Source organism: Mus pahari, chromosome 15 (genome assembly GCF_900095145.1).
Source record: "Mus pahari chromosome 15, PAHARI_EIJ_v1.1, whole genome shotgun sequence".
NCBI lineage: Eukaryota > Metazoa > Chordata > Mammalia > Rodentia > Muridae > Mus > Mus pahari.
In genome coordinates this window covers 33,453,388-33,470,070 of record NC_034604.1, presented here as the reverse complement: position 1 = coordinate 33,470,070, position 16,683 = coordinate 33,453,388, and the positions used below count along the sequence as shown (strand labels likewise).

At 45.4% G+C, this 16,683-nt stretch overlaps 1 protein-coding gene and 1 pseudogene across 1 annotated transcript in view; one reads left to right on the top strand and one right to left on the bottom strand.

Annotated features, from left to right (window-relative positions):
- Ndfip1 (Nedd4 family interacting protein 1) overlaps positions 1-2,283 on the bottom strand; it is a 49,476-nt gene extending 47,193 nt beyond the window's left edge. Inside the window, exon 1 of the mRNA XM_029546933.1 lies at positions 2,020-2,283. Within this exon, the coding sequence (XP_029402793.1) occupies positions 2,020-2,082 (63 nt within the window). The 5' untranslated portion in view covers positions 2,083-2,283. The remainder of the gene's footprint in view (positions 1-2,019) is intronic.
- A 6,319-nt stretch (positions 2,284-8,602) lies between these two features.
- Positions 8,603-15,002, top strand: LOC110332932 (annotated as a pseudogene).
- Positions 15,003-16,683: the final 1,681 nt, after the last annotated feature.

Genomic DNA, 16,683 nt, shown 5'->3' with positions numbered 1-16,683 from the left:
CGAGGCCAGCCTGGTCTACAGAGTGAGTTCCAGGACAGCCAGGGCTATACAGAGAAACCCTGTCTCGAAAAAAAAAAAAAAAAAAAAAAAAAAAGAGAACAAACCTTGAATCCTAAGTGCTGTAAGGGTTCAGTGAAGATGGATGTAAACCATATCCGCTGTGACTGGTACACAGTCAACACCAGCACTCCTTCTCTGTGCACATGCATACTGATCACACTATATATACATAGCTCTAATCTACAAGATTATGTGCCCACATATTAACTTTTGGGAATAGATTTGTGTTTGGCTAGACTTTTTTGGCTTAATATTTTATAATTTCTTCTAAGATTTTTTTCATGTTTTATTGAAGATTATTTTTTCAATTTTATTTTGTTATTGTCGAGGCAGGGTCTTCCAGGTATCTCAGGCTGGGTGGCAACTAGTTTGGCAATCCAGACTGGCCTTGAACTTTCAATTTTCCTGCTTCAGCCTCCCAACTGCTGGGTTTATAGGCATGAGCCACCATGCCCAGCAAACTAATTTCTTTATAATAACGATATTAAAGATGGCCCATCTCTAGCATAACCTAAATTCCGCATAATCAAAAGCTATTAAACACTAAGCCAACAAAAACATCATTTTAATACTCTAACAAATTTTCTGTATTATAGCAGTCAACCAGCATTACCCCATAGCTGGTTTGTAAGATGGCAGTACAAAGAAAACCCACACAGCTCTTCTGCCCATCCAAGTCGGGAATGAAAAGACTGATGCTATAAGGTTCGGAGGATTTGTAAACACGGCGATGAAAGTCTAATGACATCTATGACTCGAATTCATTTAAGCAAGGAAGCACCCAGAGTCTCATGCAAGGTCATAGAATAAAGGCTGTGAAGACGTAAAGATTAGTCTGCAAGACCAGAATTTGGGGCGTTTATGAAACCAAGAGGCTAAATTCTTAACTAGTCATTTCAGGAGTCCAAGCAGAGGAGGAGGCGGGGGCGGGAAGAAGGGCGGATTACAACACAACGCTGAAGACAGCAAAACAAACCAGCAACTGACCGCGACAGGGTTAATCTGCAACACGCTTTAATCATTCTGGTTTTATTTCTACAACGTAGTAAACGTAGATCACTTGATTCACGCCATTTTATGTCGAAAAGGCAGGATTGGCATTTTTGTAAGCAAGTAATACTGAAAACATTTGAAATTGACAAAACAGAAGCAGTTGCCTGCGGTTCTATCAACAACTCCCTGGCTTAACTCCCTCGATTACGTTATATTTTAGATTAATACCTATTTTTTTCCCCAAAAAGAGTCTCTAAATTCCCGAGGAAACCCAGTCACACGCCGGGAGAAAAATCTCTTTTCCCTAGGGCCTCAATTTACAGAATCACACAGCAGATAATAACCCAATCATCTGGATATATTTCCTCCCTAGATATGCTATTAAATCTCTTAAACGTCATTTCTAAGCGTGCAAAATACATCCGGGCACACGCCCTGCAGCCTCACGTAGCCCTACATTTTGGGGCCTCTCCAGCCAAACATCGCCTCTTCCAAATCGATTGAAAGCTGCGGGCTCCTCTCTCGCTTCATTTTTTGACTCGAATCTTTAAAAGGAGAGAGGAGGATGGGTTTGGACAGAAACGAGGCTCCGAAACCCTGACTAATCGCCCCTCGCTGCGGACGGCCGCCAGCGGAGGTACCGGTGATTAGGATCTTTTCTTCAGAACCCATTTCCTTTACCTTTTTGGCTTAAAAAAATTTTTTTTCTCGCCCCCTGACTTTCCAGTGACATCAAACCAAAGCCGAGAGAAGGAAAAACTGATGCCTTAGTCGCAGCCTCTAGAGCGCCACGAGTTCAGCCTCTGGGCCCCGCCCGACTTGGGAACCGGGGTTAACAAGGTCCCTCCCGGCTGATCCGAGCCGCGACAGGCCCAGGCCCCGGGGTCCGACCGAGGCCCGGCGCGGCCTGCAAAGCCCCGGAGTCGAGTGGCCGGCGGAGGGCGGGGCGGGCCCGGGGCGGCTCACCTGCTGGTACCCGCTGCCGCAGGCCGGTTCCACGGCCGCCAGCGCCGCCAACGCCAAGGCCATGGCGCAGCCGGCCTCAGGGAAGGAGGGCGAGCGAGAGAGCTGATCGGGCGCGAGCGCCGCGGCTGGGGGTCGCCGGGAGGCCGAGAGGTACGCGCCGGGGCGTGTGTGGTTAGACGCTGCGGACGCTGAGACGCTCTCCTCAGGCACTGAGCGCCGCCGCCGAGGCTCCGCCGCGGCCCCTGGGGAGGAGGCGGGGACAACGACGACGACGACGCAGCGCCGCCCCGCCTCCTCCGCACTCTGCCCCGCCCCTCGGGGCCCAGCCGCGCCCCTCGCCCCCGCCGCAGTCGCTGAAGTCGCCTTCCTGCAGGGTTGAGGTTCCTTTCTATTCCCTTCATAACTGCCATCCTCAGAAGTAAAGGGTCAGCCGGGCGTGGTGGCGCACGCCTTTAATCCCAGCACTCGGGAGGCAGAGGCAGGCGGATTTCTGAGTTCGAGGTCAGCCTGGTCTACAAAGTGAGTTCCAGGACAGCCAGGGCTACACAGAGAAACCCTGTCTCGAAAAACAAACAAACAAACAAAAAAAAAGAAGTAAAGGGTCAGGCAGCCACAGGGTAGGGGCCTCATCCTGCCAGTCAAGACCCTGAAGATGTGCGTTGACATTTAAATATCCTCAAATAAAGTTTTATTGTAACACGACCTTTTCCTTCTGGTGTGGCCTGCAAACTCTAAAGAATGTGTCTTACCCTTTACAGAAAGTAATTGCTGACCCTAAATCTTAAGGGTTGGTTATTTTTATTAGAGCCTAATGTATGCGGCCAATAAGTAGTTTTTCTGTTGATAAAGAAACTAAAAAAAAAAAAAAAAAAAAAACTATTACCGCCGAGCGTGGTGGCACATGCCTTTAATCCCAGCACTCGAGAGGCAGAGGCAGGCAGATTTCTGAGTTCGAGGCCAGCCTGGTCTACAGAGTGAGTTCCAGGGCAGCCAGGGCTGTCTCGAAAAACCAAAAGAAAAAAAGAAAGAAAGAAAGAAAGAAAGAAAGAAAGAAAGAAAGAAAGAAAGAAAGAAAGAAAGAAAGAAAGAAAGAAAGAGAAAAGAAAAAAGAAAGAAACTATGTTACCCGAATCAAAACGCTCCGAGGAAATGATACCAAAGTCAAAACTTGAAGGATTTATCTAGAAAGCAGGAGCATGTGCTGCAAGAGAGAGCTAGCCTCGCCTAACACGGAGCTCTCCTCACTTGGGTGTAGAAGTTCCTGTAAGCAGCGGTTCACAGATGGGGAAACTGTGCAAGAGGATTCACCGTTTTACGTACTGACCCTGAGCCGATAAAGGGGAAAGTTGGAATGCAAGTCCACTAAGCCAACTTTCTTAACCATTATCACACAGTTTATATTGTAAGCTTTGTTGAGGCAAGAATGTTTGTCTTCCATAGAATATAGCTCTATTACAGGCCGGGGCTGTTTCTTTTTATCCTATCTAGCTGTCTAGAATGGGTACTATGCACACGTCCATCATGGATGAGGGACTGGAAAGAATCCTTCACTCCTTAAAGCATGTTACAATTTCTGTTTCTTTTTCATCGTTTTTCCAAGGTAGTATTCTGCAGTTGATTATAACAGCAGGGCTATCTTAGTCTCTAATTTTTTAACTTTAGATATATCTTTATGTATTAGTTATATTTATAAAAACACAGCTGCTTTGAACTACCCTAAGATATTCATATATAGAAATACATTATAATCAATTTTTTTAAAATGCCAGACAATAGTGGCCCTTACAGCATTCAGGAGTCAGAACTTTGAGTTACCCCAGTGTCCCAGGGGAAAAATTCTATAGAGCTGGAGAGATGGCTCAGCAGGCCATTAAGAGCACAAGCTGCTTATCCAGGGGACCCAGGGTCAATCCCTAGCACCCACATGGTGGTTCACAACCATCTGTTTTGTAACTCTAGTCTGGGGAGATCTGAGTCCTCTTTTAGCCTCACAGAGCACTGCAGGCACATGGCGCACAGTCATGCAGAGAAACCCCCATACGCACAAAATGCACATTCTAATTAAATTGGGATAACATCTAGATGTGAATAGTTGTCAGTCTGTGTTCCCACATCCACGTCCCTATCTAGCTTAACTCCATTTCTAAGTATCCGCATTGACTGTTTAGGTGCGGAGAGTGGGGATAAGTTTAGAGATGTGAGAGAGAAGAGATAAACTTACGCTAAGCTAGGATGTCTGCTAAACTGCTCGCTCCTTTTCTTCCTCCTTTTTTCCTTTTCCTCTTCAGTGCTGGGAACTGAAGCCAGTGCCTTGTGCATGCCAGGCAAGAACTCTGACTCGGAGTAACATGTCAAACCCAGAAAGACAAACTTTAAATGGTATTTGCTACAGCAGACCAGACAAACATAATGTCCTTCCATGTGGTCTTATATAAGGAAAGGGGGAGGAGTCTGATTTGAAATGTAAAAGCATATATCATCAGTGGAAAATAGAAATCAGGCTACTCTGTCTAAATTTATAAGTAAGAAAAAAAAATAAAAAGGCTTTTGTCTGTCCTGTCACATATGGCTGTTACAACAACTGCCACCATCTTGCCGGCTGTTTCTGAAAGAGGAATTGCTGTCTTCCATCTCTTATGCTTCCCTTAATATCTATATGCTGCCTGAATATGAGTCCAATATATAAAAATTATATAAATAATAGCCTTTCTCACAGGACATGCTCTAAAAAGCCAAAGAAAATCCTTCATTTCTAATCTTCCTTCTGAACTCTTTTTCTTTTTCTTTTCTTTGTTTTTTTTTTTTTTTTTTGAAACTCTAAACCATAGTTTTTGTTTGGTTGGTTGGTTTTGTTTTTAAAGATTTGTTTATGCCAGACGTGGTGGCGCACACCTTTAATCCCAGCACTCGGGAGGCAGAGGCAGGTGGATTTCTGAGTTCGGGGCAAGCCTGGTCTACAGAGTGAGTTCCAGAACAGCCAGGGCTACACAGAGAAACCCTGTCTCGAAAAACCAAAAAAAAAAAAAAAAGATTCGTTTATTTAATGTTATATGAGCATCCTGTCACTGACACACCATAAAAGGGCATCAGATCCAATTGCAGATGGTTGTAAGCCACCATGTGGTTGCTGGGAATTGAACTCACGACCTCTGGAAGAGCAGTCAGTTCTCTTAGCCATCTCTCCAGCCCCCTCAACCATAGTTTTTTGAGCAACAATATTTTGGTCTCTATTTTTTTCCTTCTGAGTTCCCTAAGCTTTTAATACACAAATCAAGATTATTCATCTTGATTCAGTGAGTGTCTAAACTAGAAATTTGGAAAATGTTTTTTTTTTTCTCTCCCTCTGACCTTCCAATGACATCAAACCAACACAGGGAAAAGGATGGGCGCCTCCAGGTTGGAGCCCCCAGAGCACAGTGAGTTGCAGCTGCAGAGGCCTGCAGTCAGTGGGCAGGAGGCTGCATTGCTTGTCCTGCGGACTCACCCTGGTGCACACTAAGCAAACCGGGAGGGTAATCTAAGGGTGAGAAAACTGCACCCGGCTGCATCTCCAGATGTTGTCAAAAGAACTTCCCCTAGGAAAGTTATTCATTTCAGATTGCCACACTTAGAAACTTATTTCCCCTGAGAGCCACAGTAATATTTTCCGTGCACAACACTCTTCATGTGACTTGCTGGTGCAGAATCAGCCATCCTAGGAGAGAAAGGAAACATGGAGAAGTGGGAGCGTAGCTCATGTCTGCATCGCTTTCCTTCTCTAACTTAGATAAAATCTCTGGAAGAGATGTGGCCTTCCATATGCGTAGGAGGCTTGACCTAGGCAGAGCTCAGCTTCTAAGTAGTCAAGTGTCTGTTCAGTTCGTTCAAAGCCTCAGTTGTCTAGCATCTCATTTGAGCTGCTGTGGCTACTCTCACAGAGCTCGGGCTGAGCCATGCTGTCTCACTTTTCCTGGCTGAGTGTTGTCTTTTAGTCACACTGCCCTGCCATGAGCTTTCTTAAGGGCAAAGGTGATTTCTTCACATTCCAAATAAAGAAGTTAGCCACTGGTACTGCTGCTGTTGTAAAGCATTCCCTGGGTCTTGGACACTATCATCCACCATTTCTCTAATCCTCATAACAAATGCACTCAGCAGGTAACCAGATTCAAGAAATGCATAGCACTTGTTCAGCTAGGGAGGGATAGGGCCAAAGTGAAGATTCAAGTCTGCCTGACTGAAAAATGTGAGCGCTGCTCAGTGCATGCAAAGAAATGCAGGGCGTTGAAGTACCAACCTTTGGGTCTTCACAGTGAAATAGAGTAGATAATATGCACACATTGAAGATTATGTTTAATGTAAAAATTTCAAATTGGATCTAAGGCTATAGCTCAGTAATGGAGTACCTTTGTAGCATGAGTTTAATCCCTAGACAAACAGACAGACAGACACACAGACAGACAGACACACACACACACACACACACACACACACACACACACGTGCGCACACACGCGCACACACACAGAGAGAGAGAGAGAGAGAGAGAGAGAGACTACTAAATTGTAGCCCTGTTGAGCTGAGGAATAGTGAGTGACGAGAGTTGTGTGACCAGGAGGGATAGTTAGGTAAGGACTGGAAAGGAAGAGTGGTAAATGAGGAGCAGGCTTCTCTGCGGTAGGAAAGGGGAGAACACGCCAAGTCATGAGCGTACCTGCACAAAAGCTTAACTCAGCATATAGCATAGAGTTTAGCGACCGACCCTTTATGTAAAGGGACAGAGAGTAATGATTCCAGGCTCTGAGGACCTTAAGCTGGCTGCCACAGATACTCTGTGTACACTCTGCCTTATCGTTGGATCACAAACACAGCCGCGGATGTTACCAAACAAACTGGCATAGCTGTTGCTAAGGTTTAAAGGTTGCCCAAACATCATTCCCAGTGTAGTTGGATTGAGCCAGGCACAGCGGCACATGCCTGCAACCAGAACTTGAAGAAGAGGTGAAGCAGGAGGTCACACTCCAAAGCCAGTGCAAAGTAATATTCAGAGCCTATCTCAAAAAACCAAATGAAAGGTTATAAATGTTACAAATACACGTTGGATTTGGAACCTAATTAGAGGCCTAGCTGATTACATTATTGATAGTGACCCTGAGATGAATGAAACAAGAGGTGACACCGAGACCAAGGATAAAGTTTCTTCCACAGATGGTCGCTAGTATTCTGTTACAAATACAAAAAAAGAGAAACATGAACCAGACGTGGTGGCACACTTGGGAGGCAGAGGCAGGCGGATTTCTCAGTTCAAGGCCAGCCTGGTCTACAGAATGAGTTCCAGGACAGTCAGGGCTACACAGAGAAACGCTGTCTCGAAAAACAAAAAACAAAACAAAACAAAAAAAAGAGAGCGAGAGAGAAACATTATAGATATGCTAAGCTAACTCCTTTACCTTAAAGTATATACTTTATATTCATCTATTTTATGCTTAAGAGTGTTTTGTTCACATGTGTGTCTGTGCACTGCAAGTGTGCCTCGTGTCCACATGAGGTAAGAAGAGTGCACTGAATCCCCTGGGAATGGAGATAGAGACGGCACCTGTGAGCCAGCGTGTAGGTTCTAGAAATCAAGTGCTCTTAACCACTGAACCATCTCTCCATCCCACCAATTATATACTTTGAATTTGAGTGTTCCTGCATCCCAGGAATAATGCTATAACTGGACCATATGGACTGCCACACTTGATCGTGCAAATGTGCATTGTCCAGCTCCAGTCTCAATTTAGCTGACCTGAAACTCACTGTGTAACCCAGGCTGGTTTTGAATTCACATAAATCCTCCTGCCTCCATTCCTGGGTGCTAAGATTACAGGTATACACCAGCACACGTGGCTCTGCGTGATCCCTCTTACACACACAGACTTGAACTTGCCCAGGAGCCCACGTGGAAGCCAGAGTTTGCCTTCCAGTATCCTCTTCCACTGCTCTTCACCGTGTTTTTTGAGACCGACTCTTTCACTGAACCTAAAGCTTGTTCTTTATGCTAGATTGGCTGGCCAGGAAGCCACAGAATCCCCCTGTCTCCACCTATCTCCCCTTGCCAGTATTAGAGTTACAGATGCCCACACCTACACTCAGCTTCTACCTAGGTTCTGGGGATCTGAATTCTGGTCCTCTGGCATGTGCTGCAGGTATCTTACCAAATGAACCATGTCCCCAGCCAAAAATAAAAGTCTTTAAGTGAGGATTATGCAGGGATCAGTCTGTGCCATGCCCAAAGATGTTCTATGCTGTATAAAACACTGATTTCTTTTTCTAGACTGTGCCTTACCCTGAGAGATTCCATCTTACAAGCAGCAGTTGACGCTATTTAGAAGATGTGGGATGACTGCACCTGAGTGGACATGTGAACAGTACCATCTGTCTGGCACCACCCACATGGCACAGACTGATATATGACTTATTCCTGGGAGTAGAATGTTCCCTATAAACTTATCTGTGTGAGGTGAGATTTTAGGGACAAATGTACATATTAAAAGCCCAAGAACTCAACACAACTTTGCTTCCCACAATCCCCTGCGCCTGTCTTTCCCAACTTGAGCCCGGCAGAATGGCTCCTGCAAAGGGTGGGGAGAAGAAGGGTCATTCTGCTATCAACGAGGTGGTGACCCGAGAATACACCATCAATATTCACAAGTGCATCCATGGAGTGGGCTTCAAGAAGCATGTCCCTCAGGCACTCAAAGAAATCCGGAAATTTGCCATAAAGGAGATGGGCACTCCAGATGTGCACATTGACACTAGGTTTAATAAAGCTGTCTGGGCCAAGGGAATAAGGAATGTTCTGTATCATGCCCAGAAAATGTAATGAGGATGAGGAATCACCAAACAAGCTCTACACATTGGTAACTTACACACCTGTTGTCACATTTAGAAAAAAAATCTACAGATTTTTTTTATGTGGATGATAACTAACCTGATGAATGTCAAATAAAGTTACAAAACAAACAAACAAGCAAACAAACAGAAAAACCCCAAGAACTCATTGAACACACCAGACCAAGGGAAGTGGGTGACTCTTTCATCTGGATCCAAAAAAAGGAGTCAACTGATAGCACCATGTTGGCGATGGCACCTACCCATCTGTCATCTGACCACCCTGTGTATGCAGCAAGGGACAGACAAGCAAAGACCACCCAGGGTGTGCAGCAAGGTACAGACAGGCAGAGACACTTCTCAACTACCCCAGGAGCTTCAACTTGACTTGGCCCCACTTTGATGTGGCCTTACTCAAATTGCTGCCCACCCATCTTGACCATCTGTCTGGGAGGTTATCATCCAATCCTGTTTCTGCTCCAGCAGCTCAACTCTTATCCTAATGCCTAACCTTATAGCCAGCAGCTAGCAGCTTCTCCAGCTCCGTCTCCTACCCAGCTGGGTCCATTATTTTATCAAGACTCTAACATCCCTATCAGTTTCTGAACTTTGGCTTCTTACGCCTTTTGAAACTCTTTACCTCCTTAATTCTCTGTGACCTTTCTATAACCTATAGGTGGATGGATGGATGGATGGATGGATGGATGGATGGATAGAGATAGATAGATAGATAGATAGATAGATAGATAGATAGATAGATAGATAGATATTTAAGTGAAAGGGATCATCGAAAGGGCTCAGCAGGTAAAAGCGCTTGCTGCCAAGCCTGGTAGCCTGTGTTCGATCCCTGGGACCCACATAGTGGATGGAGAGAACCAATTCCTGAAAGTTTCCTGCTGACCTGCATGTGTATATGGGCAAGTATACATACACCAAGTACACACACACACACACACACACCCCACATCACATTAAATAAATAAAGATGTAATGAGAATTTTTTAAAACATCGGCATAAAAGAATCTGTATGCATTTGGGGCTATTGAAAGCAGGACTATCTGGCAAATTACTGCCATTGAAACCATCATACCTTCTTAGTTTTGTTGTTAATCAATAAATTCTGATGTTTTATATGTTCTGTGCTTCTGGCATATGGCATTCATGGTTATTTCTAACTGACTATTTCATGAAATAGCAGACACAAGCTGCTGTGAAAGTAGTAGACGTGACTCTTGTGAGGGGAACAAGAGTTGGAGATCCGGCTGTGTTTTACTCTAAATTACTCCTCATTGTAGAAGCCAGAAGTTCCTAGGCTAGGCCTCATCCTAAGTGACTCCATTTTTAAAAGCTGTGCAAGTAGGAAGGCAGAATGACTCTGCGCCTAGTTTTGTGTGTGAACAATCACCATCTGGCCCGCACAGACCATGAGACACAGGCTGACGATTTATTGATGCCAATGAAACATCACTGCCTGTGAGCTCACCCATTTACACCAGGCACACGTGGACACAACAAAAACCATGTCAGAAGCACCAGGCCTGTGAGCTCATCACTAGACTAACAAATAATGTGATGCCCTTAAAAGGAAAAGTGCCAACACAGTAGGGTACATTGCCTCCCCACACAACAGGTGTGCCTTCTGGAGTATGTGTCATAGGACTCACAGATCACAAACTACCAACTTAGTCTCTGGGCCTTCAGCTGAGCCTCTGATGGTCTACTGGAACTGTCATTTGTGCAGATGCATTGTGCTTTGACAGCCCTTCCCCTGAAGAGTATGTGACTGGATTGGTGGTGTTGATGGCTATCCCCCTGCAGTAACTCTCCTTTTATATGTATCAGCTCTCTGCTACCTTAGGTGATACTCCTTTGGAGTCTGTAGCCACTTTAACCCTGTCTCAACCATGATGCAATCTATATATTATGGTGTGACTTGTGAACTGGTGTACCTGGGAACTGAGAGCTAATAATCAAGATGGAAACAGAATAAGAGAATCCATGTTTGCCAGTGGTCACAAGTGTCAGGTGAGATTAAAAAAAAAAAAAATAGTGACTTGATGAAATTGCATCATCTTTTGCATATAACATTTTTAATAAATCCCAACACTGTGGAAAGACACAATCATGTCCTCTATATGACTGACACAACTCCCTTGAGACAAAAGGAAATCTCTATTTGTACAGGAGTCTCTATCGCCTTACCAGGACAAAGAATTCTAAATCTCAAGAGACTTTTTATCAGTGAAGGCCCCAGTTATATCTGTAACAGTCCTGTGTTTGCCTTTCCTGGTTGCTCTCCTAATTTACCTAATGTTTTAGGTTCTGTTCTATTGCGATGAGGAGACACCATGACCAAAGCAACTTTTAAAAGAAAGCGTTTTCTTGAGGGCTTGCTTACCATTTCAGAGGTTCGATATACTCTCATGATGACGAGGAGCATAGCAGGACGCAGGCAGACATGGTGCTGGAGAAATGCTTGAGAGTTCTACATCCTGATCCACAAGTTGCAGGCCTGGCATCTGCTTTTGAAACCCCAAAGCCCACCTCCAATGAGACACCTCCTCCAACAAGGCCACACCTCCCAACCCTTCCCAAACAGTTCTATTAACTGAAGTCCAAACATTCAAACCCATGAGCCTATGGGGGGGACATTCTCATCCAGACAACCACCCCTGCCTAGTCTGCTTTTTAAAACTCTGATTTAGCTGAGACTATTATTGCTTTTTTTTTTTTTTTTTGGTTTTTCGAGACAGGGTTTCTCTGTGTAGCCCTGGCTGTCCTGGAACTCACTCTGTAGACCAGGCTGGCCTCGAACTCAGAAATCTGCCTGCCTCTGCCTCCCAAGTGCTAGGATTAAAGGCGTGCACCACCACGCCCGGCTGAGACTATTATTGCAAACTGAACTCCCAGCCACCTCTATGACAATTCCTTATTCCCTGGGGAATCTCCCTTGTACAAACGGCATGTGCATGTTAGTCACTTTTCATTTGTTCTTCTGCCCTTTCATGTGTCTTTTGTTACAGGAGTTTCAGCCGTGAACTTAGAAGACTATTGATGAAATTATTTCCTGTTCCTTACAGACACTGTGGCCAACCAAGAAGCCAGAACAAAATGTCCAGGCACAACAAAGTCAAGCCTGTCTTGGGTCATGATGTTCCCAGAAGCTGAATTTCAAGTACCTTGAAAAAGAAAGAAGAGCGAGGAGGAAGCTTGGCTCCTCCAAGCCCCAGGGCTGAGTGAGAAACTGAAATGATAGCTTCTCATACCTCCCAGAGTTCCCGGGGTGGTAGTTGGCTTGCTGTGTTTAGGGAGTTAGCGTAAGAAACACAATTACCTGAGGGAAATTACTAAGGCTTGGAACTATTGTGTTTCCTGGGATGTGTCAGGGGAAAAGTGTTCTTTGTGACACAGAAGAGGATCTACCTTCCAGGCTCCCACTGGAGAAGCTGGAGTTGGTTGCAGTTGTGATGCAGCCTGAGGCCACACAAGTGGTTGCTACTGGCTTCCTTAAGATAACTCAGGGGCCACAAAGGATATCTTGATTTTTCAAATAGGGTTGAAGTTCTGGCCAAATAACTCAGACTTCCTCTTTATCCCTGAGAAGGCAACCTCTTCAGTAGCCAAAGTCCAGGGACAGGAACAAAAATAGGCCCCATCCATTTTTTTGGAGTTAGTAGTGAGTAATAGACAGAGCTGTGTTATTATTGGGACCTTAAAAGGCCTCCGGACACCCGTGTGGTAAAGGCTTATCATTGAATGTATTACAAAGTAATAGAAACTTTCAAGGCAGAGAAAAAAAAAATAATTAAATTTAATTTTAAAGAAGCCAGACACCACAGACCTATCAGGAAGATTGTTCAAGTTCAAGGCCAGCATGGGCAACATAGTGAGAGTCTATCTTAAAACAAAACAAAAAGAAATATATAAGAAGTGGGGCCCAACGGAAGTCAGGTCGCTGGAATGTGTCCTCAAAGGAACCTGTGGAATATTTACTTCGTCCTCTTCTCTTCTCTGTCGCAGCTGTGAGTGCTGCCTTGCCACACTGGGGCTGAGACTACCAAAGCCAAAATCAACATTTTCTTATCCTAAGTTAGTTGTCACAGGTATCTGTTATAGAAGGGAATGCCAGCTAACACTGGCAACAACACAGAGCATGGCACGGCCTCCCGGAAGTGAGGCATTTCTAGAGTCGATTATACTGGAACAAATCATAAATCCCCCAAGTCCATCTCCAGATGCTATGATTGACACGTGCTGAGGCTGAGTTGGAGCTGTATTGTTGGCTTTTGAAATACTAACTCATCTCTGGTGTTGGCTTTCCTGTCCCTCGTGAGCCAGTGTGTTAAACCCATAAGCAACATGGTCAGAAGCCGACCTATGCCTCCTTTACCACACTAAATTCCCCCCCCACCACCAAACATCCCACCTCACAAAGCTTTCAGTTCAACGCTTTAACAAAGGTGTCTTTGATGTCACTGCCCCTGTGACACTGCTTTAGTAACACCTGCGTAGAATACTTACTTGGTGTCAGGGACAGAGCTAGGCAACGTACACTTATTCTTTCTAGTGTTCTCAGGAAACACATAAAACAGGGTCTATTTCTATCTTGTTCTGTGAATGAGAAAACAGGGAATAGAGAAGTTAATTATCATGTGGGGTGGAGCGTGCCTGAGAGAGAGAGAGGGGGAGGAGAGGGAGAAAGAGAGGGAGGGGGAGGGAGAGGGAGAGAAAACAAGCATATTAGAAAATTAGAATCATTGTACACGGGTGAGAGTACAGACCTACAATTCTATCACTTAGGAGACAGAGGAGGAGGTAGAAGAGGAGAAGAACTAGGCCCCAAAAGACTTTAGAAATTATTTAATTATTTAGCTTGAGCTTTTACTTCCTACAGATGAGACACCTGAGAGACCAGGTCACATGCTCATGACTGGGAAGCCCGGAAGTGGCTGTGAGTTACCATGCATCCTTCAAACCTTCTGGTCTCTGAATCTGAGCTTTTCGTGATCTGAAGCTATGTGCCATTCTCAGGTATCCCAGTACAACCAAATAGGATTTCATTTAAAAAAAAAAGTGTGTTCTGCCTGCATCCGACCGGTGAAGTCACACACTAACGCAGGAACAGCAGAAGCCTTTACCCGCTCAGGAGCTTAGCTACCTCTGCGGTTCTCTGAGCGTTTCAGAAAACACATCTAAATATAGATTTGTCCACAGCTCTCCCAGAAGAGGTTGGTAACTCCAAAATGTCACTCCTCTCACCTTTCAGCAACACAGCTCTGCCTGCCTACCTGGGGGACTGTGCATGGCCCTTCCTTTCTTGCCCGGAGGAGAGGATTTCCTTCTTGTATACGGGAGAAGAGTGCCTCTCGGCAGGCAGAAACGCCCTTTCCTAGGAACTTGGACAAAAACTGCTTTCTCTAAAGCAAGATGACATCAAGGAGGAGGGAGTAGGTCTCCTGCTGCTTTTATGTAGTGAGTGTGAACAAAATGGAAGAGGGCCCGAAATCCCCAGAGGTAGCATGCACCTCCCTCTGCCATTTCCTGCCTCTTCAAAATGATATCAGGTGGGCTGGGGATGTGGTTCAGCAGTGGGGTTCTCGCCTGCTATGTGTAAGGCCCTGGGTTCAATCCCTAGCACACACACACACACACACACACACACACACTCCCAGTGAGTGGGAGATAGCACTAGTAATACCAGCAGTGACATAAATTTTTCCAGACACAAAACCCAGGGAGTTTCCCTGGCCTAGCTCTCCTGTCGGTAACTCTTTGTATGCTGAGCTTAGAGTCACTGCCAGCTAAGCTGGACTTTGAAGCAAGCCATAGATGTGCTTCCAAGAATTGGGGAGACAGAAAAAGAAATTGATTTACAGTGGGAGGATTCTGCGTCCTGCAAGCCAGGTCTTGTCAGAAGCACTTGCCCGCTGGCTTCTCGCCAAAGCCATGAAGTGCTTAAGGTCCACAGACACTTAATGTCTTGGAGGTGTTTTCGGTCTTTTTTCTTATTCATGTGTTCAGGCAGCTTACCCTGTCTAAAGATGCCGTTTTAAGGACTAGGCACGTGAGTCAGCGGCAGAACACGTGCTTAGCAAGCACAGGGCCTGGGATCATCTTCCAGGGCCCCCTCTAGCATGATTGTGTGTGTGTGTGTGTGTGTGTGTGTGTGAAAAGAGCATGGTGGTCCTTTGAAAATAGTGCTTTTCAAAGGCACAGTGGTTCCCAGAAACAGAAAATACCCTCATACACAGAGAGACCTGTGACTTCGATTGGGAGCAGAGAGGGCAGCAGGGCATGCATGACAGAGCAGACGTGTCATGTGTTGTGTACAATTGCCCTCGGTCTTTACACATGGTGCGGTAGCATGAATGTAGTGTTTACTGAACACCCATGGGCCTAGCTGCACGACACAGTCCTGGGGAACATAAAAGCCATCCCAGCATAAAGAAACAGAACAAGATCTGTGCTACTGGGTTCCTCGGCAAAAACAATCAAATAAAACAAAAGTGGGTGGCATAGAAGAGATGCCTTCTGCTCTTTCAAGGCCGGTGCAGTGCGGGCAGACACAGGAAACACTGCTGTCTAAACCACACAGAGAGTGCAAGCAATCCTCCCCAATCTGAACAGATAGCAGCAACCTATCACAGGGTTCCCATCAAGGCCAGGCACAGTCCGAGGCCTCCCCAGCCCCAGGTTCTGTTCCATTCTGAGTGCAGTCTCTGGAGGAGGTGGGGGGTAAAATGTAACCAGCTGAGACACCTCCTCTTTCCAGCTCTGAGTTACTGATAGAGTTCTACAGAACTTCAAGAAAGGATGGAATGGCCCAAAGGGCCGTAGTGGCAGAAGCCACAGAAGAGGGCACTTTTGGCTGTTCTCCATAGACTGATCATGCTTGGACAGAGTGGGTAAACTGAGGTCACAGGCTCGCTGTGGAGAAGGCAGCCCATTCGCTGAGAACAGGTGCTTTTTTAAAACCTTGTTACTATTTCTTCTTCCATTAAAAAATTATTTCTCTCTCTTCCACTCTCATGTAATATAATTAATATGCAGGCGTTAGAGTTGTTATAGACAGCTGTGCTTAATGTTCAGGTAAAAAGTGACCAACTAACAAGTAAGCAGAGTCCAGCTTGGATCCCAGCCCACACCTTGGCCTATGGCACTGTCCTGGTAGCACTGAAGGTCCATTAAGGGAAAGCTCTTACCTCCTAACCAGAGTGACAAGATCTACATCCCAGTGAAGACACAGCAGAGTCTCTTCCCTTCATAGTTAAATCCAGTTGTGTGTTCATGGCCTGTCTTAAGGGACCTCATCCGGAGGGTACATTCACCTGACACTGTGCTAAAGAGATGAGAGGAATAATTTTGTTTTGTTTTGTTAAAAGATTTTTTCTAAAAAGATTTATTTATTATTATATATTAGTACTCTGTTACTGTCTTCAGACACACCAGGCAAGGGCATCAGATGGTTGTGAGCCACAATGTGGTTGCTGGGATTTGAACTCGGGACCTTCGGAAGAACAGTCCATGCTCTTAACCTCCGAGCCATCTCTCCAGCCCTTGTTTTGTTTTTCGAGACACGGTTTCTCTGTGTAGCCCTGGCTGTCCTGGAACTCACTTTGTAGACTAGGCTGGCCTCGAATTCAGAAATCCACCTGCCTCTGCCTCCCGAGTGCTGGGATTAAAGGCATGCGCCACTACTGCCCGGCAATAATCATTCTTTTATCCAAAAAAGTCTCTTCTTTTTTGAGATTACATCATTTCCCTTTCCTTTCCCTTCCTCCACCTCCAAACCCTCCCATATATACCGCCTGGCT